This window comes from Ranitomeya imitator, chromosome 2 (genome assembly GCF_032444005.1).
Source record: "Ranitomeya imitator isolate aRanImi1 chromosome 2, aRanImi1.pri, whole genome shotgun sequence".
Lineage (NCBI taxonomy): Eukaryota > Metazoa > Chordata > Amphibia > Anura > Dendrobatidae > Ranitomeya > Ranitomeya imitator.
Window position 1 is genome coordinate 443,812,671 of NC_091283.1, and position 21,668 is coordinate 443,834,338.

At 43.5% G+C, this 21,668-nt stretch overlaps 1 protein-coding gene across 2 annotated transcripts; it reads left to right on the forward strand.

Moving 5' to 3' along the window:
* The first annotated feature begins 976 nt into the window (after positions 1–976).
* Positions 977–13,425, forward strand: ATF5 (activating transcription factor 5). Of its 2 annotated transcripts, none has more exons than XM_069750953.1 (3): positions 977–1,154; positions 11,077–11,349; positions 12,044–13,425. In XM_069750953.1, the coding sequence occupies exons 2-3, from the start codon at positions 11,172–11,174 to the stop codon at positions 12,808–12,810; spliced, it is 945 nt and encodes a 314-aa protein (XP_069607054.1). In that variant the 5' UTR covers positions 977–1,154; positions 11,077–11,171; the 3' UTR covers positions 12,811–13,425. The 2 variants fall into 2 exon arrangements, with proteins under 2 accessions (XP_069607054.1, XP_069607055.1); XM_069750954.1 differs by lacking the exon at positions 977–1,154 and adding an exon at positions 8,197–8,333 and having other exon boundaries at positions 12,044–13,043.
* The last annotated feature ends 8,243 nt before the right edge of the window (positions 13,426–21,668 follow it).

A 21,668-nucleotide genomic window follows, 5' to 3' on the forward strand; every position in this document is an offset into this window, starting at 1 on the left:
TCACTGTGCGTTAGTGGGAGCATTTTTGGAGCATCATACTCTATAATGGCCATGAAAGAGATATTGCTGGCTAGAACAGTAACGGATTTCAATAGGGACATAATTATTATGTACAAGACGTAATATATGTCCCACTCCTGGTTTATAAGGCTGCCGTCACACTAGCAGTATTTGGTGAGTATTTCACATCAGTATTTGTAAGGTTGCCGTCACACTATCAGTATTTGGTCAGTATTTTACATCAGTATTTGTAGCCAAAACCAGGAGTGGAACAATTAGAGGAAAAGTAAAATAGAAACATATGCACCACTTCTGTATTTATCACCCAATCCAGGTGGTTTTGGCTACAAATACTGAGGTAAAATACTGACCAAATACTGCTAGTGTGACGGCAGCCTAAAAGTTGGCAGACCTGACCCCACCAAATAAATACATATATTTCAATATTTTTATTTTTTTTGAGAAGGAAGATAAGAAAAATCCTATCTGGCATGCCTTAAGCAGCAGTTCCCACGTTGTAGCGCACAGTAACACATCTAGAAGTGTTTTGAGAGAAATTTGAAAATATGCCAACTTTTTTTTCCCGAGTCATCTGACCATCACATCTCCCAGGCCGCACCCATCACACGGAAGGCCTCAGCATGGAGGTCCAATGAGCTGCCATAAACCCAATGACCTGCAGAATCCACACCTCCCTCCAGGCTGATGCAATGCTGTTGCAATCTAAGCATGTCACTTTTCTGTCCACAAATAGTCCCTGTAAATCCAACCGGACATGAAGAAAAAGTAAAAAAAAAAAAAAGACTAAAAAGAAAATAAAAAAAAAAGTGAAACAAAATAATATTGCAAGTGAAAAAGCAGAAATGATCTGACACAAACTGCAGCGGTGATGCGAACCGTTCCCAGTGGTGCTGACAGCGAGGCGTGGAATCTGCGGAGGGATCTGTAGTCACAGCTGATGTCACCTCTGCTGTCTACAGTGTACAAAGTTCAGCCCCTGGAAACCTAGAAGCCATATCCTCCCAGCAGCAGCTCAATCACAGACACACACCACTCTCGTACATGAGTCACCATGGCTTTGTAGACTTGCACGACTACGAAACAAGTGTGCGACTGCACTTGTGCTACGACTGCGACACAACCGCGAAAATGGCGTAAGTAGTTTATATAGTCTGACCGGCTACTAACGGGTTAATTCTGCCTATTTTTTGTGGTGTGTATCGTAAATGTTATATTATTATTATTATTTATTTATATAGCACCATTGATTCCATGATGCTGTACATGAGAAGGGGTTACATACAAGTTACAGATATCACTTACAGTAAGCAAACTAACAATTACAGACTGATACAGAGGGGCGAGGACCCTGCCCTTGAGGGCTTACATTATATATCATGATATGTGGCGCCAACATATTCCGTAGCACTTTACAATTCAGTAAGCCATAATGGAATATTACGTATAACAGATATATCAATGCAAAATACTTTACTGTAGCATGCAGCCCCCCACAGGCCAACTGTTGGGGGTGACAACACAAGATATGGCGCCATCCTAATATAGCAGAAGAGATGGGCTCGCTTATGTACCATGTCGTAGCTTTATTCCGTAAGTTTAAGTGTCGGAGATCCTAATAAATGCTGTCCCCATCCAAAACATCTGGATTCTTTGTAAAAAGAAAAGTTTAACTTTGCCCCCCCTGTATGTTATTATGGTCCCTAGGAAGTTAGTAGAAAGATCATGGTACCTGCGGAAATAAAGAATCCTCGGTGGTATAAAATAGAAGCTTTTATTAACCGACGCGTTTTGGGGTAATAATAAACCAAATGGCCCTTGGTTGTCTAGTCTGTAGTTAGATCTCTAAATGGTTAAATGTGATCACAGGAGATTTTGTAAACTCACGACATTGTTCTATATGCGGATCACTGGTCGTCACGCGTTCTAGACCCAACCTGACAACTGTCGTGATGTTTTGGTGTAGTCATGTCAGTCAGATGCTCGTGTACGGCCCTCTGGGGAATGAATGACATATCAGTTCCCTAAGAGATTGTGCAGCAGCTGTGACATAAATTTATGAAATCAACATATCCATCATTATATATATATATATATATATATGTATATATATATATATATATATGCACATGTATCTCCTATGTGAACGCTACAGGGGATCTGAGTGCTGGCTTTTTTCCAGAATGGGGGCTGCATGTCTAATGGAGTGGTTGTCGAACCTTCCTTCAATGTCTATATGACTGACGAGGATATCCATGCTCTGTACTCGGTTGTCTCCATCAAACCCATAGACTTTGAAGGAATGCTTGACCACCACGCCATTCAAATGGGAAGCTCGAGACCCTAATTCTGTAAATCAGTGGGTATCCCAGTATCAGTTGCCCACAACATGGTATCCCCTTTATGCAATTGGTGGGGTTACCCTTACTGATGTAGTAGTTCTACCCTATCCCGTAAATAAGTGATAATGACTTACCAGTGGAATACCTTTGTGTAGGGGTATTCCGCTACAACCTAAACAATGCTCATCACGGTCAAATATTTCTTCCCAAAAAATACAATATGATCCAACAAAAAAATTTACACAAAAAGATTTAGAAAAAATGGAGGCACTAAGGGGTGTGGTGTTAATAAAAATGCATAGGTTGCATAAAAGCCACAGATACCCGTGCCATACCGATCCACATTACTAACAAAAATGTTGTAACATATAGGGCACACATACTGTATGCAATATCCTTTATTTGCCTTGAGATTATGATTGATGTGTATATTTTGTCCATGCACACTATTTCATAGGGTATTTAACTATGTTGAAGTTATCACCTATCCATCAGAAAACTTCTATATGATTGTAAGTCTGATCCCTGGGACCCCCATCTGTCGTCAGACAAGGTCACTTATATCCCCTGTAGAATGGAGTGGTAGTGAGGATGTGATGCAAGACCACCCTTCCAAACAATCTCTAAAGGTTTGCCGGAGCAGTAGTGAGCATGCGAGACCACCGCTTCACTCATTCTCTATGAGTCTGCTGGAGCAGTAGTGAGCATGCAAGACCACCGCTTCACTCATTCTCAATAAGTCTGCTGGAGCAGTAGTGAGCATGCGAGACCTCCGCTTCACTCATTCTCAATGAGTCTGCTGGAGCAGTAGTGAGCATGTGAGACCACGGCTCCACTCATTCTCTATGGTCTGCTGGAGCAGTAGTGAGCATGTGAGACCTCCGCTTCACTCATTCTCTATGGTCTGCTGGAGCAGTAGTGAGCATGCGAGACCACCGCTTCACTCATTCTCTAGGGTCTGCTGGAGCAGTAGTGAGCATGCGAGACCACCGCTTCACTCATTCTCTATGAGTCTGCTGGAGCAGTAGTGAGCATGCGAGACCACGGCTCCCCTCATTCTCTATGGTCTGCTGGAGCAGCAGTGAGCATGTGAGACCATGGCTCCACTCATTCTCTATGGGTTTGCTGGAGTACTGGAGTAGTAGTGAGCATGCGAGACCACGGCTCCACTCATTCTCTATGAGTCTGCTGGAGCAGCAGTGAGCATGCGAGACCACGGCTCCCCTCATTCTCTATGGTCTGCTGGAGCAGCAGTGAGCATGTGAGACCATGGCTCCACTCATTCTCTATGGGTCTGCTGGAGTACTGGAGTAGTAGTGAGCATGCGAGACCACGGCTCCCCTCATTCTCTATGGTCTGCTGGAGCAGCAGTGAGCATGTGAGACCATGGCTCCCCTCATTCTCTATGGTCTGCTGGAGTACTGGAGTAGTAGTGAGCATGCGAGACCACGGCTCCACTCATTCTCTATGGGTCTGCTGGAGCAGTAGTGAGCATGCGAGACCACGGCTCCACTCATTCCCTATGGGCTTGGTGGAGCGTAGTGAGCATGCGAGACCACCACTTCACTCATTCTCTATGGGTATGCTGGAGCAATAGTGAGCATGCGAGACCACGGCTACACGCATTCTCTATGGGTTTGCTGGAGCAGTAGTGAGCATGCGAGACCACGGCTACACTCATTCTCTATGGGTCTGCTGGAGCAGTAGTGAGCATGTGAGACCACGGATCCCCTCATTCTCTATGGGTCTGCTGGAGCAGTAGTGAGCTTGCAAGACCACCGCTTCACTTATTCTCTATGGGTCTGCTGGAGCAGTAGTGAGCTTGCAAGACCACCGCTTCACTTATTCTCTATGGGTCTGCTGGAGCAGTAGTGAGCATGCAAGACCACGGCTCCACTCATTCTCTATGGTCTGCCGGAATCTTTTTCTGGTAGTCCCATAGAGAGTTAATGTAGTGGCGGTCTCATGTATTCACTTTTTTCAGAGGAGGAAAATGCCTCGTTCTGATGATAGGTGGGGGTCCCAGTGATCTCACCAAATTAGAAGTTATCACCCATCCTGTGGATGATAACTTCTACCTACTGAAATACCTGATCATTTAAAGGGGTTGTCCAGGACTTTAACATTGATGGCCTATCCGATCATCCATTGATGGTATTTCAATGTCTGATCACTCGCCATTCAGCTGTTCCCAGTGTCGGCAGTGGCCGGAACTGGTCAGTTATTCACATCAATAGGTGGCGGATATGCAGTACCCGGTCGCGGCGGCCACTATCGAGTCAGCAGAGATGTGCTGTGCAGGTCCGTAACTGAACAGTTCGGGCTGCCGCCAATACCGGGAACAGCTGATCTGCAGGGATGCTGGGCGTCTCACCCCCACTGATCAGACATTGAGAGGCCATTCATGGATAGGCCATAAATGTTAATGTCATAGACAACCCTTTTAAGGCAGTTTTCCCCAAATCAAAGATTAACCTTTTTCTGGGTGCCAGCTTCCAGTCCCTATAAACCTTATAAATTTCCCACTATGCTTGGTAATTATGTGCTAGAGGATTGACATATGTATGTTCAGACAATTGGAGCTCTCTGCCTCAATAGTATTTCTTATATGAAGTTGGTAAAAAAACAAGGATTTGCGTCAAATGGCACCCATAGCCATGTCAAAAGCACCCCATTTTGGCATACCCATGCCCATCCTATCAATGGTAGAATATAGCCATACGTGTGAGATAAAAGTTGGCCAAAATAGTCGGTTACAACCATAATGATTAATTGTCCGCTTTGGTGAAAAGAAACGATGGCTGCCTGTCTGATGAATGGCTACTATCATTCCAAATTTGTTTGGCTGATGATAATCACTAACTGCATCATTGGCAGACAAAAAGGCCATAATTGACAGAGGCAGACAAAGATATATTTTGGCCCATTATCATATAATGTGCATGGGAGCTTTATGAAGAAAAATATAAATAAGAGAACAGTTTGTATGGACATCAACCAAAATAAACCTTGAAAGGGCTATCCCCATTGGCCAGATTATTTTTATTATAAGGGTTCCCCGATAATAATCTGATCACTGTTGGTCCTGATCAGCCACAATCCTTGGAGGAACCTATCAGCGAGTGTTCTATTTCTCTACAGCACCCCCACAGGAGAAGAGAAGTATTACACATATATTAATGTTTTTGAAAGCTGCTGTCCTCCATGGCTAACAGATAAAGATCCTGACTGGTAGACTTCCATCTATTAACTCCCCATTAGTTATAAGTCATAAGAGAACTAGATATAAATTCTAAATTGTGTTATACATTTCTGACATATTTAATATTATTATTAAAAAAATTATTAAAAAATACCAGTTTCCAAATACCACGACTAGCAATTTTTAAGGAGCCCAGTTGGCCTGTTTCATTGTTGTGGACCCCTATTAGTTCTAGTCCAGTCGTTTAGTCTCTAAGATCAATGTGGTAAATGTAGAGTTGGGTTTAGCAGTGATACCTGTAAATAATATTGTTCTCGAATAGGACCATCTGCAGCAGCTTAACCCCTCGGGGGTTAATTTACTGTTGTTTTTCATGGCCCTGTGAAGATCCCAGGAGAGATGCTGGAGAGGCTTAGAGCTGTCAGTGACTAAACCTTTATAAATCCCTTTCTTAAAGTCAATGGACAATTCACACTTCAAAATCTCAAAATTGGTGGGTAAGCGGCAACTCAGGGGCCACCTCTGGGGCTCCAAAGATGTGGTAGGTTGACCACCAATAAGGCTATACTGTCTTCGGAGCCCCAGAGGTGGCCCCTGAGTTGTCGCTCACCCACCACTGCTTTAGACATTGACAAACCCTGATGCTTTAGATTTCTATAAAAGAATTTCAGCAATGTATAGGTATACCTGTTATACTAAAATATCACATAAAGCCTCGGGTATGCAGAGAAAACATGTTTATACATCTCAGACTGAGCTCAGAAATAACATTGCACAACCAGGGCGAGAACCAGGTGAACAGACAGAAAAATCCTGCCTATTTTTAAAAGTATTCCTCAACTCTTCTTGATCATTTAGCCACTAGGTGGCAACATTCTATTAACATATGGGTATTAAACATTATTAGATCATATTGCCTTCACTCGTGTAATAAATTATGTAAATCTGTTTGGAAAATTGTTATAGGGTGAGTAAATATATATATATATATACAGGGTGGTCCAAACGTTGGTGGATAGTATGTGTAATAAGGTTATGAAGGGAGAGATTTATCAAACATGGTGTAAAGTGAAACTGACTCAGTTGCCCTTAGCAACCAATCAGATTCCACCTTTCTTTTCCCAAAGAGTCTGTGAAGAATGAAAACTGGAAGCTGATTGGTTGCTAAGAGCAACTGAGTCAGTTTCACTTTACACCATTTCTGATAAATCTCCCACTTCATAACCCTATTACACATACTGTCCACCTACTTTTGGACCACCTTGTGTATATAAACATATATATATATTATATAATATATACCTTTATATATATATATATATATACCGTATATATATATATATATATATATATATATATATGCCGTATATATATATATATATATATATATATATATATATATTAGTCCCTATGTGTATTTTGTCTTGGAGCTGTAAGTCACTAAAGATGTAATTTCCCCAGTGTCAGTTTGTGCTCAGTGACGTTAATCACTTATGACAATTGTTCTGGGGCATTCAATAGGCAAAAATGGCTGGGAAAGATGCTATACAAATACTGCACGACTGTACTCAACAATTATAACTGATATAATACAGTACAAATGAATTCAAACTGCATAAAATATTAAAAAAAAAACCTGAAAAATCCTTACAAAATATAAAACTTAGATGCTATTAAAAAAAGGTCACTTCTAGATACCTATTCAGGAATCGTGTTCTTCTGCCTCGTTGGTAAAATGGTGACTATGAATAAGGCTGCCTTATGTCTCCTACAAGAGTTGTCACTTTTTTGTCAAGTACTAATATATAAAAATAGCGTCCAGCCCTGCAATTGTGGTAAAATAAGGCATGAGTCGCTGGGCGGTGGGGACCCCCTATGTGAGCTGTATTTGTGACCATATTGCTCATCACCCAAGAGGCTGAGCAGAGGTGTAACTTGAAGCCCCTAAGCGCAAATGCAACATCTGTAATACCTATTGTGTGCCATTTATACTAATGGTGTCTGTTTATATGGTAGAGGAGAATATGGCCACCCCTACATGCCCCCCCATGCCCATTAGATGAAACCAGCTACAATCAGATGAACGTATGAATCGGCTCAAGATCTTAATGCAATGCACGGACTGGCCGGCGGCTCTACCGACCTGAGCATGACAGCTGCACAGAACTACATGAAGCTGTCACGCTCGGGTCGGAATAGCAGCCGGCCAGTCCGTGCTCTGTGTCCTGATCTCAGTCCCATTTATACGGACATAGCCCTAAGGCTATGCCATCAGTATAAAAGGACTGGACAACCCCTTTTAAGACCCCAGGGCCCTGCTGTAGCTATTCCACTCAAGCTGAAGTAACTAAAAAAAGAAAATGCTTTATTTTTTCTAGTTTCCCCTTTTCTAAACAAAAAAAAAAGCATGGGATTTCCTTTACGTAAGAAAAAAAAATCCCGAAATGAGTCCAAAGTCAAATGACTATCACCAGACCCGATCAGGAGATGGAATCCGCCTATTATATCCCTCGGCGAATTGTAATCCCTGCTTCTTTAGACCATTCCTATGGCAGGGAACGGGTTAATTGTAGGCGGGAGATGCGGTGATGTAATCTCCATATTACAGTATACAGGTTTAGTCTCCGGACGCTGGGACTCATATCACTTTCGCAGCTCAGACATCATTAAACCTTTGGCTTGAGAGTGATCATGGCTTTCTAAATCGTGCAACACCGCAAAACAAGTGTGCTCGTGCACTTGTGCCGCACCACAGCGTCTGCAAAGATGGAGTAAGTACCAACGCCATATCTACGTCATTTTATTTAATTTTTTTTTTTTTTTTATTTTATTCAAATTTTGTAATCTAGTGACTGCTGATACTTTCAGTTCCTTTATCTGGATAATTGGCGCATCCATATCAATATAAAAATGCAACTACAAATTAATGTGACGTCACTTGACCAATGATTATAAAAATAAAAAGTTTATATCTAAAAAGTTACATATTTTTTTTAACCTAGATGGATTTAATATTTTTTTTTTTTTCATATAAATTTTTTTCATAATTTTATTTTGATATTCAAATATATATTTTTTGTAAATTGGTGGTGTACTTTTTTTTTTTTTTTTTACTCTTTTATAGGCATTTGTTTTTATTTTTGCAAATTTTCAATATATTTTAATGAATATAAATAAGCAAAAAAACCTGAAAATAGAGAATATGTTTTGTAAATCTAATGCTCGGGCTTTACCTGAACCATCTGCGCCAGCTCAGCCCTTGGGATTTAATTTACGCTTGTTTTTCATGGACTAGAAAAATCATTCCCGGGGGGAGAGAGTTTAGAGATAAGAAGCATTTACTGTAAATGCAGCAGGTTGGGCACGGGGAAGGGAGGGGTATGGAAGAAGACAATCCGTCATCTGGATCCATGGAAAACAATGTTAATATACAGAATGATTTTTTTAAAAAAAAAAAAAAAGGGGAACAGACCTTGATTTATTATAAGCGTAAATGAAAAATTGTATAAAATGTAAAATGATCAAACTGCATAAAAAAATATTTTTCTCTCCAAAATGTACATAATTTAATCATTTCCAAATGTCATGCAAAACGTTTGCTTTTTTTTGTCATGGCAACAACATCACTTTATTTCATATTGTCTGGTATTTTAGTTCGGTCCCAGCACTTGACTTGTCTCTTTAAATGGGGATTAGTAAAAAAAGGTGCGCCAAACCTATCTACAGGTTGTCAATGGCATTGCAGCTCAGTTCCATTAAAAGTAATGGGGCGGAGCTGCAATACCTCACACAGCCTGTAGTAGACGAGTGTGGCACCGTTTTTTAAAGAAATCAGAAGGGTTATCTAATCCATGACAACGGTTTTAAAGGGAACCTGTCACCATGAAAATGCAGTCCAATCTGCAGGCAGCATGCTATAGATCAGGAGTAGTGGATATCTAGCTTTGTGAGAAAGGATTTAGGATAACCTGTTTTTTTCATTGTTTCATCCTCTGCTTCTTCTGGGGTTTCTGGTCCAGTGGGCGGTCCTATCAGTGATTGACAACTGTCTCTCTATGCACAGTAATACAAAGAAAGCAGTCAGTCACTGATAGGACCGCCCACTGGACAGAAAACCCCAGAAGAAGCAGAGGATTAAATGATTCAATCACAGGTTATACTAAATCTTATGAAAAAAACCTATATATCAATCTATCTAGCTCCTCCTGCCCTATAACATGGTGCCTGCAGATTAGACTGCATTTTCATGGTGACCGATCCCCTTTATGATACATGTAAGGGGGGTTCCAATCCTCCGTGAAGTAGATACGGGAAGACTTGCCCTGACCGCCATGTCTCCCATCCTGAGTTAACATATAGAGGATACAGGAGGGGACACCCTGCGATTGGGCCTGCTCTCCGACCCCAACACTGTCTGTGTTTTATGGATGTATGAAACCAGCCCCAGGTCTCTGTACATTTTAACAACTGCTGTTGTAAAAAAAAATGGATGCCATACGTTTGAAGATTTAGATAAAAATTGCCTGTTTTTTTCTGGACGAAACTCAGATTATTTTTCTTCTACTCTTGTGTGAACTGAGCCGTACAGAAGATCTACATGTACAGGTCATGTTATATGGAGGCAGTGATCTGTTCTGATGACATAGTGATCGGCTGAGTTGGATTTTTTTCATTAACCACTATTGTCCCACCTACTGTAGATAGAAATTGGCAGCAGGGTCTGCCCCCATAGTCCTGATCTGTAATTAACAGGCCTGCTCAGGCAATGCTAGATTCCACGTATATGGGACAAAGGATATTTCCGCTATCTTATTTTTATATCTAACACATAGAGTAAAACAAATCAAGGGATTTGCTGATCCAGTGATTGATTTTGCAGAAACTGACCTGCCGGCGCCCCCTGTCTGTGGGTTACTAAATAGCACTGTTAATGACTTCTCTGCACTGTGAATTGCTGAATGCACAATATGTGGCAAACATGTTAGCATTGAAGTAGTTATTGAATAACCAGCTTGGTTAAACATAGACCTTGCTGTATCCTTCCTCCTGACACAGGTTTCCTGGAACTACGACCTTTCATCTTTAGATCAGATAACTTGTTACCAGTAGACACGACACATAACAGCTGTCAGTTCAACCATAGTTTCCTCAAGTACCCCTTGGAGGCCATGCTACGACTAGTGCCATATTGTCAAAGCAACTGTTATTCATATTATATAAAAGATTAACAAAATTGTTTTTTTATTTTTATTATTTTTTTTTAAAGTCATTGAATGATCTTCGATCTCACCTTCCAAAATGCTTCACAGCTTTACAATATTGAGAGGTCATTGAGATCTAGATTTTTGTGACCTGTATCACATTTGGGTTTAGTTGCACATATTTTCCAATTGTTGCAACAATTCAGATGTTGCATTGTCCCAAAATATCCATGGCTCCAGCGTTGTATACACAAATGTGACTATTGCCCCATGGATGAGGCACCAACATTAATACACCTCCCGTTTGTTGCAGGTCTCTTATACCCTCTGCGCCTTCCGCTGTCATCTCCAGCTGGAATCGTGCTCCCGAACAACTCTCCGGTCCAAACCTGAATAATTCTGGTCAAGATGTCTCTCCTGGCGGCTTTGAATCTGGACCTGGAGATCTCGATGTTGCCAGTTAGCACTCTGCACTGGCGGGCGGATCTCCTTAAGATCCCTGCTCATGGAAATCACTATGAACAGCTTCCAGTGCACATGGAGGACGGGGTCAATTTCCACGGGGCTGAAGGAGGATGCCTGGCAGGTAAGTGAGACATAGCCATCTTATTAAATGTCTATCTAGAGTCTCTCGCTCTTGGGTTCCTTTGTCTGTCAAAGATTCAAACACAAATACTCAACTGGTCCCGAAGGGCTAAGCGGAAGTTCATGGGTCCCAATGCAAAATTGTATTCAGGACCCTCTCCCGCTACATGCTATTTTTATTACTGGTGTCTTTTATGTGGCAGAAGGATCTTCTGGGCCTCCTTTGTGTAAATACTTAGGTACTCCAAAATCTTAATTTTTTAACTCCGCCCTAGTCACTTTTAGGGGAGGTGCAGACTACCGTATTTTTGGTCTGAGTGCGGTCTGGCAAAACATCGGATTTTACTCTGACCAATTTTATTCTGTGGGGCCGTGAGTCTGTCTGATGAAAAAAAATCGTTCCATGCCCAAGTTTGATCTGACGTTTACTCAGATTGAGTAAAATTAACTGGGTTAATGGAGAAGATGGAGAAATGTTTTTCTCTACCTTTTCCTCATCCGAGAGAAACACATCACACTATGATCACACTCTGATCAAACTCTGATCAGAGTTTGATCAGAGAGTGATTTGCACGAGTCTACCTTTTTTGGGTACACCAAAAATAACAAAGCAGCTTGAATCGTGCCTGATTTTTCAGCCAGTGCCTAATAACTGAGTATAATAATATGTTTTTACTTTTACTTTTTTTGTACAGGCGAAGGATTCACAGATTGGATGACGGAAAGGGTGGACTTTTCATGTTTCCTGCCAGCAGCGGCCGAGCAATCCGTGCCAGGGCCTCCTGCCCCAGACTTGGAGGTCATGGCGACACTCCTGAAAAAGGAGTTGGAGCAGATGGAAGATTATTTCCTGGAGGAGACCCTCTCCCCCGGGCTTCCAATGCCTCATGATCAAGTGGCCCCCAGCACCCCGCCTTCTCATGAAGTCCACTTCCTCTTCCCAACACCCGATCAACAACTCAGTGATGATAGAGGAGTGGAGTACCATGCCTACGTTGCAGAAACACCAGCTCCTGCCCCCGTGGCACTGGACACACTAGATTCTGGATGCCTTGAACTCCTGAATCTATACCCAGATGGTTCAAGTGATTTCCCTCAAGAAGATCAGCAGGATTTTATAGTGATTAACACCAATACTGACCCGCCAGTACAATCCAAACGACTCAACAGGCCTACCCCGTATGACCGCCCCAGCACTTCAGCCGCCAGTTGTGCCGTCTCGCACCAGCCCAAAGGTGACCGCAAGCAGAAAAAGAGAGACCAGAACAAAACAGCAGCTCTTCGATACCGGCAACGGAAACGTGCAGAATACGATGCTTTGGATGAAGAATGTCACGGCCTTGAAGTCCTCAACAGAGAGCTGAAAGAAAAGTCAGATTCCATCGAAAGAGAGATCCAATACGTCAAAGATCTTCTCATCGAGGTCTACAAGGCCAGGAGTCAAAGGCTCCGCAACAATTAGATGTTGAAAAACACAAACACTTTATTCTGGAAAACTACTTCCAGCCTCAAACACTGGACTCGAAATTGTAAAAGTAACTTTGGGTCTTTAAAAAAAAATCAAGCACAGGTTCACAGACACTGAATAATATGTCTAAAATCCACAGCACCACCTAGAAGCTGACCAGTTTTTGGTTGTAGTAGTCTATTTTTTTTCATGGCGTATGTGTAGAGTAAAGGTAAATTGATTACTGCAGATCTTTTTAGTTGACCCCTGGATATTTTTACAAGACGGAAGCACTTAAAAGCAGAAAATCACCAAGCACATAACCATTGATAAGTTGCACATCAGCCATTTATTCCTACAAAGTGCAAGGCAGTTATAGGATAGGCAGCGAATGATTGAAGCCAGCACCTTGGACATGCTGACTTTATGAATGTGATGTAGTGATATACTTACGTTGATTTTTAATTTTGAATAGCTCTAGATTTATGAGTGAATATATAAGCTATATAATATATTGATGTTTTTATTCGAAACCCTTTACCCCTTTAATCCTCACCCACTATGACCCTGCAAGCAATACAATTGAACAACAGCAAATGACAAAACCGTTCATAATATATCACTTTAACCAAAAGAATTTTGCATGGAAAATCTATTTTTTTAAGATTCCTAATGACAATCTTAGGCCAGTCTCACACGTCCAGATAATTCCGGTACCGGAAAAATCGGTACCGGAATTATCTGTGTCCGTGTGCCGGTGCGTTTCTATGGCACATCAGTGTGGCACACGTGCAGCACACATGTGCCGCCCATGTGCCCACTGGGTACCACACGCACCGTGCTGGGTACCACACGCACCATGCCAGAGACAGCGCTAAAGTTTAGCACTGTCCCCTGCATCGTGCTGAAGCTGCCATTCATATCTTCCCTGCAGCAGCGTGTGCTGTAGAGAAGATATGAATAATAGTGTGTAAAAACCAGTTCCAGGTCCCCCGCCCGCTCCCACCCCTTGTGCGCCCCCCCGCTGTGATTAAAATACTCACCCAGCTCCCGGCTCCCTCGCTGCTTCCTGTCCTGGCCGCACCTTGTACTGTATGAGCGGTCACGTGGGACCGCTCATTACAGTAGTGAATATGCAGCTCCACTCCTATGGGAGGTGGAGCCGCATATTCATGACTGTAATCGGCGGCACCACGTGACCGCTGATACAGTAGAAGATGCGGCCAGAACAGGAAGTAGCGCCAGCCAGCGAGGGAGCCGGGTGAGTATTTTCAGATCAGCGGGGGGGCGCGCGGGGGGGGGGGGGGGGGGGCGCACAGGGGGTGGGAGGGCGGCGGGCACATAGATCTTTATTTTAAACACAATTATTCATATCTTCTCTACAGCAAACGCTGCTGCAGGGAAGATATGAATCGCGGCTTCAGCACCATGTGGGGGGGACAGCGCTTACTGTAGTGCTGTCTCCTGCATGGCACACGGACTGCACACGGACAACGTCCGTGTGCGGTATGTGTTTTACACGGACCCAATGACTTTAATGGGTCCGTGTAATACGAGCGCTCCCACGAACACTGACATGTCTCCGTGTTTGGCACACGGAGACGCGGTCCGCAAAAAATCAATGACATCTGAACAGATGCATTGATTTTAATGTGTCTACGTGTGTCAGTGTCTCCGGTACGTGAGGAAACTGTCACCTCACGTACCGGAGCCACTGACGTGTGAAACCGGCCTTAGGCCGGTTTCACATGTCCAGAAAATTCCAGTACCGTATAAAATCGGTACTGGAGTTATCCGTGTCCGTGTGCTCACGTGGCACATCAGTGTGGCACACGTGCGGCACACGTGTGCCACCCGTGTGCCCACTGGGTACCACACGCACCGTGCAGGAGACAGCGCTAAAGTTTAGCGCCGTCCCCTGTATCGTGCTGAATCCGCGATTCATATCTTCCCTGCAGCAGCGTTTGCTGCAGAGAAAATATGAATAATAGTGTTTAAAATAAAGATCTATGTGCCCCCCGCCCTCCCACCCCCTGTGCGCCCCCCCTGCTGTTCTAAAAAAAATCACCCGCCTCCCTCGTTGGCTGTCGCTGCTTCCTGGTCTGGCCACATCTTGTCCTGTATGCGGTCACGTGGGGCCGCCGATTACAGTAATGAATATGCGGCTCCACCCCTATGGGAGGTGGAGCCGCATATTCATTACTGTAAATGAGTGGCCCCACGTGACCGCATACAGGAGAAGATGCGGCCAGAACAGGAAGCAGCCCCAGCGAGGGAGCGAGCCGGGTGAGTATTTTCAGAACAGCGGGGGGGGGGAGCACACAGAGGGTGGGAGGGCGGGGGGAACATAGATCTTTATTTTAAACACTATTATTCATACTTTCTCTGCAGCAAACGGTGCTGTCTGGAAATTACCTAAAATTGGCCATTGATGGGGAAAATGTGCCCCCTATTCGAATAGCACTGCAATATTCTTCACTGGATGTCCGTCACTGACAAATATTTACTAGACTTGCCCTGACCAATGGAAAAAACATTTCCATATGATGGAAATAGTTATCAGTGGCCATCTTAAAGGCTACAGACACCTTTGACGTTGAAAAAAATATATATTTCTAAAATATATTAGTGGTTACCTTTTAGTTAATAAATTTGCTAAATCAGCAATCTTTATTCCTTCATTATTTTCAGAGCCCTTAATATGTAATTTACAGCCTGATTCAAAATTTCAGATATTTCTCTTCTTGGAGTGTCTGTCCCAGTAATATAGGATGGATATGAGCTCCAGGGTTCTGTCATATACAGTAACTCATATTTAAGTACAGCTTCTATCCTGCACTTATTTCCTTTTCATGTATCTGTTTTCTCTGCCCTCCTTGAGACTGTAAATGCTTTTTCCCTCACCAAACTGTGGAGATCTGTCTACAACCCCCGCCATCACCCTTTTGCTATCACTATAGGCTAATTCACACATACGATTTTTGTGTACAAGGTCTATCTATGTTTTTCGCGAATAACATTTTTTTGTCTGTGATAGTCTATGAGGCATTTGATTTTTCAAAAACATGTCCAATTTAAATCTGATGGTCGGATTAAAATGGGCAATGCAAACCAATGGATCTGTGAAAAAAGCAGACTGCAGTCAGATGCCATCCGAATGTGGTCCAATTTTCACAGACTGAATGGAGAAGATGGAGAAACTTTTTTTTTTTTACTTTCTCCACGTACAAGAAAAAACTATGACACTCGGACCACTCTCTTATCAAAATCTGATCAGAATAATTGGTCAGTTTTTCTCATACATGGAAAAATCGCATATGTGAGTGAGGCCTAAGGCTGCTGTCACACTAGCAGTATTTGGTCAGTATTTTACATCAGTATTTGTAGCCAAAACCAGGAGTGGAACAATTAGAGGAAAAGTATAATAGAAACATATGCACCACTTCTGTATTTATCACCCACTCCTGGTTTTGGCTTACAAATACTGATGTAAAATACTGACCAAATACTGATAGTGTGACGGCAGCCTACACTGTAAGAAGCGAGTCATCAGAAACGGGAACTCTGACGGATTTGTATCTTTTCAGCAGATCTTAGAAAGTGGCTTAAGAGACAAATGAACAAAAAAAAATAGTGCAAAGGTGTACACAGCGTTTCAGTTACTTAGTTCATGACTAGTGATGAGCAAACGTGCTGGGATAAGGTGTTATCTCAGCATGCTCGTGTGCTTACCGAGAATCTTCACCGCGATCAGAAAATATGTTTGAGTCCCCGTGGCTGGTTGTCTCGCGGCTGTCGAACAGCCGTGAGACATGCAGCTGTGGGGACTCAAAACATATTTTTCGAGCACGGCGAAGACACTCTGTTAGCACCCGGGCATGCTCAGATAACACCTTATCCCAGCACATTCGCTCATCACTAGTCATGACATAAATGAGTCAGACAGGTATTCCCTTGGGAACACATCTGTGTATGATTGATAGACTACCTCAAGCTCAAAGTGGCCGCCATTAGTAAACTTATGGTCGGAGGACGAATTTATACGATTCATTTGTGCATTTTTGAACAAGGAAATACAATGGGACCATGGGTCATTTTTTGCCTCGGAGGCTTAGAGGGGTTTATCAGTAGTCATAAGCAAGCTGTCAATGATCTGTAGAGCGATCATTTATTTCCGATCGTATTCTAGAGAGAATACTCAAAAGTGCTCAGCGATTACATCGTTTACGATGACGTAAAAAAAAGCATCATTTTTCGGTAACGCATCCCTTTGTGTAAGGGCAATGTGCCGCAAATAATGAAGAGTTTTGTGTAAGTGATCGCACAAATGATCGCTTGTGTGTAACTTCCCCAATGAATTACATTAGTACACAAGTGCCGATCGGCCTGCAAAATCATCGATCGACACTCGTTGTGGGCAGCCGATCAGACCCCTATAAAAAGACCCTCATTTGCTTCACTTAGACATTAGCAGCGTCCCGACTCGTTACTGTTTTTGTCATTGATCTGTAGATCCTATGTTTTAATATAACGGCAAACCACTAAAATAAAACATGTACAACATTATTGGGATGATTTTATAAGGCTGGGATTCAGGGACATTTATTTTAGGTTTGACCTAAGTGTGATTTAAAGGGAATTGGGTGTTGTAGATCTTTTTAAAGATATTATGTACCGTAGTCATTAAAACAAAAATAAAAAATATGTGTTCTCGTAGTATCGCCTCACTTGTCATAAGTCATTTCTCACCTTCAAGTGAAAGTCTGAATGGTGACTGATACATGCTCAGGGTACGGCTACAGTGATGCACGTTTCCGCAGAATGTCATGGTGCCATGTGCTTGTATCCACCAGTCCACCATATGGATTTAAAGGGAATGTGTCATCAGAAAATGACCTATTGTTTAAATCAGGTGTTTTTTAGTTAAATCAATTTTTTTTTTCATATTTTAACAATTTTTTTTCACATCATATTACAATCTTTATAAAAATGAGAAATCTTGCAATTTTCACAGTGACCACTGGGGCTCTTTTAGACTTTAACTTCCTGTTGTTTCAGGAAATTCGCATGAACATTAGCAGCAATACTCTGACTCCGACCCTATATTTTTTATAGAAGCATCTATTGAGTATTGCTACCAGACACCGGACAATGAAATTCAACATGTCCAATCCTTCTCTGTCAAGAGGGAGTCAGGAGGCCCACCGTACACACAAGATAGTCAACTGGTCCGTCCAAAATTGGCAGTTTTGGATGGGTTTTTGCTAACGTACGGAGGCTTTAGATTATGGTTAGACCTTGTTCACACAACTATTGACACTAGAAATTGAAGGATGCAATGAAGGGGGTGTAATGATTTTCCACTAATGATAATTTATACCTTAGGCAGTGAGTGAACTGACTTGTGTCTGAAGATTGAACCGTGGTGATGGTGGTGAGTCAACTGGAAACAAGTTTGGATTGTAGGAAAAAAGGAGTTGCATGTTTGAACCTATAAGCTATATTTATTTTCCACCAAAAATAGTAGCTGTACTGACTGAGCTCTGGATAAAACCATGGGGAACCCACTGAGCTCTCAGCAGCTAACCTCCGCGATTGGGCGCCACATGGGCCCCTCATCTTGCATGAGGCCCACCAAGCCACTCACTTTTGCCTTCATCCACAGTACATTCAATGCAAGCAATAGGGTACATTTTATGGCGGGATCCATGAAGAGGACCACCAAATCCTGAGAAGTAAATGCAATCTCCATGCAAAGGTTAAAAATTAAATGCTTATGAGTTATCTGCAAAGCAAGAAAAATTACATACATATTTTTATGGATGTGAAAGTATTACAGTCTGGAAAAAATATCTCTGTGGTGCACACTTATGCCAATTAAGTAATGTTTCAGGACTGAAGAGCCTGGTGTTTGCCAGAAAACACCTTAATAAGTCCCAAAATTTTGGTGCAAAATTGTTGCCACTTTTAGCATTTTCACGTTAAAAATGGACTGTACGGGGTGTGTCTACCCCTGCCCATGTAATTCATGAAAAGTTACATGATTTTAGCTTTTGCCAGAAATGTATTCCAGTCCCTGACTTACATATGTGGAGAAAGTGGAAATATACCTGTGCTGTCAGTAGTTTAAAATGTAGTAGTAAACCATGGGGGTATAAATGCGTGTTTTATTTATTAACGCATGTCGAAGAACACCTGCTTCTTCCTGAAGTCAAACCACAGAAGATTTTACTTTTGTTGTTTATCCTGAGTAAGAAGCAGATGTGCTTCGAAACGCGTTGACTTCTGTGGTTTATCCTGAGAAAGAAGCAGATGTGCTTCGAAACGCGTTGACTTCTGTGGTTTATCCTGAGAAAGAAGCAGATGTGCTTCGAAACGCGTTGACTTCTGTGGTTTATCCTGAGAAAGAAGCAGATGTGCTTCGAAACGCGTTGACTTCTGTGGTTTATCCTGAGAAAGAAGCAGATATGCTTCGAAACGCGTTGACTTCTGTGGTTTATCCTGAGAAAGAAGCAGATGTGCTTCAAAACGCATTGACTTCTGTGGTTTATCCTGAGGAAGAAGCAGATGTGCTTCGAAACGCGTTGACTTCTGTGGTTTATCCTGAGAAAGAAGCAGATGTGCTTCGAAACGCATTGACTTTTGTGGTTTATCCTGAGGAAGAAGCAGATGTGCTTCAAAACGCGTTGACTTCTGTGGTTTATCCTGAGAAAGAAGCAGATGTGCTTCGAAACGCGTTGACTTCTGTGGTTTATCCTGAGAAAGAAGATGTGCTTCGAAACGCATTGACTTTTGTGGTTTATCCTGAGGAAGAAGCAGATGTGCTTCGAAACGCGTTGACTTCTGTGGTTTATCCTGAGAAAGAAGCAGATATGATTTGAAATGCGTTGACTTCTGTGGTTTATCCTGAGGAAGAAGCAGATGTGCTTCGAAACGCATTGACTTCTGTGGTTTATCCTGAGGAAGAAGCAGATGTGCTTCGAAACGCGTTGACTTCTGTGGTTTATCCTGAGAAAGAAGCAGATGTGCTTCGAAACGCGTTGACTTCTGTGGTTTATCCTGAGAAAGAAGCAGATGTGCTTCGAAACGCGTTGACTTCTGTGGTTTATCCTGAGAAAGAAGCAGATATGCTTCGAAACGCGTTGACTTCTGTGGTTTATCCTGAGAAAGAAGCAGATGTGCTTTGAAACGCCTTGACTTCTGTGGTTTATCCTGAGAAAGAAGCAGATATGCTTCGAAACGCGTTGACTTCTGTGGTTTACTGTACACCGCACTGAATTGCCGGCTTTTCTATAGAAAACCGCTGCGTATTTCTCGCAAGTCACACTGCTGGTCCGTGTGTAATCCGTAATTTTCTCGCCCCATAGACTTTCATTGGCGATTTTTTTTGCGCAATACGCTGACAAACACAGCATGCTGCGATTTTCTACGGCCGTAGAAGACATAATAATACGGATCAGTAAAATACGGCAGATAGGAGCTGGGCCGTAGAGATTCATTGGGCTGTGTGTAAAGCGTATTTTCTGCACCTCTCATACGTCCGTAAAACTCGCTAGTGTGACGCCGGCCGAAGGCCTGAAACCACCTCCCATCGTGTCACCCTCAGACATACAGTACGTTGGGGGGCGTGGCCAGCAACTGAGGGAGCAGGATGTATCTCCTCTGAGCTCCTCTGCTGGCTGAAATAATCTTATTTAATCTACAGCTTTACTCATCCATCTAATAAGCTAGAGGACTTTTACTATCTCCCTGAAGACCCAAAGGTCTTTTCTCATCATTTTTTAACTTTATTCAGCCGCCTACTCAAGCTTCCTCTATTGAGGCCTACAAGGGAATCTGAGGCCTGCTGGGGGACCCGGCCCCTCACGCCGGTCCTGAGTTGTGCCCGGCGGATAGGCTACATTGTGCTATCCTGCGGCGGATCTCCCCATCACCAACAGCCATATCAAGAGACGGATCGCCCATCGGTAGCGCCCCATAAGGTGTGGAAGAGGTAGGAAGACCTGAGGGGGGTGCGCACCCTGCGGCTCCGACGGAGGCACTTACCGCCAATCCCCTCCGACCTCCGAACCTGCTGCTACCTGGCCGCAGATACCACAGGAGACGCACGCCGCCCCTGCCCCACCGGATAGGATGCTCACCTGCTTGGGGGGCGATTTGGAGCTGCAGCGCTTTTAATCCCGGCTGGAACCTGACCATCCATCTAGTGCCGCCGCTGCGGGCCTCGTGGAAAGATCATCGCGAGACGCCGCCATCTTGGGGGGTTCGCGGCCCTGAAGCACGCCGCACCTCAGCGGCTTCGGAGAAGAGCGGGCCACCTGCTTCCCTGACGCGATACCCGCCCCGGCTCGTCACCTTCTCGGGCCGCCGTTCCTATGCTTGGAGCCCTCCGCGGTCTGGTGATTGCTACGTGGCGCGACGCTGCTGCGCCACATCCGCGGCGCCATCCCAGAATACCTGAGGGACAGATCCTACACTTCGGCCGGCTTTTGCGCTGGATGGGCTCATCGTCCACGGTGGCGCTCTGAGTCCCCCCCCTTCGATCCAGCGACTGTCTTGTGCACGAGGGGGAGTCCGGAGAGCGGTGAGTCAGACCGGGGGATTCCCCCCCCCGATGCGCCATCTTAGATACCTCGCTGAGCACGGGGAGAGGCCCTAGCAGCCAAGCAGGGTCTGATCAGGATCTGGATTATCTCTTTTGGCCCCTCGGTCCTGTTGTTGTGTGGGGGTGTGGGGTGGTGGTCGCTGTTATACACAATATATAAAGATCACCCACAAGTGAAGGGTTGGAGCTGCTTCACCCCCCACCCCCCCCACCACCACCACCACATTTCTGTGACCAGTGTGACTCAGGACGTTCACACAGCAAATTC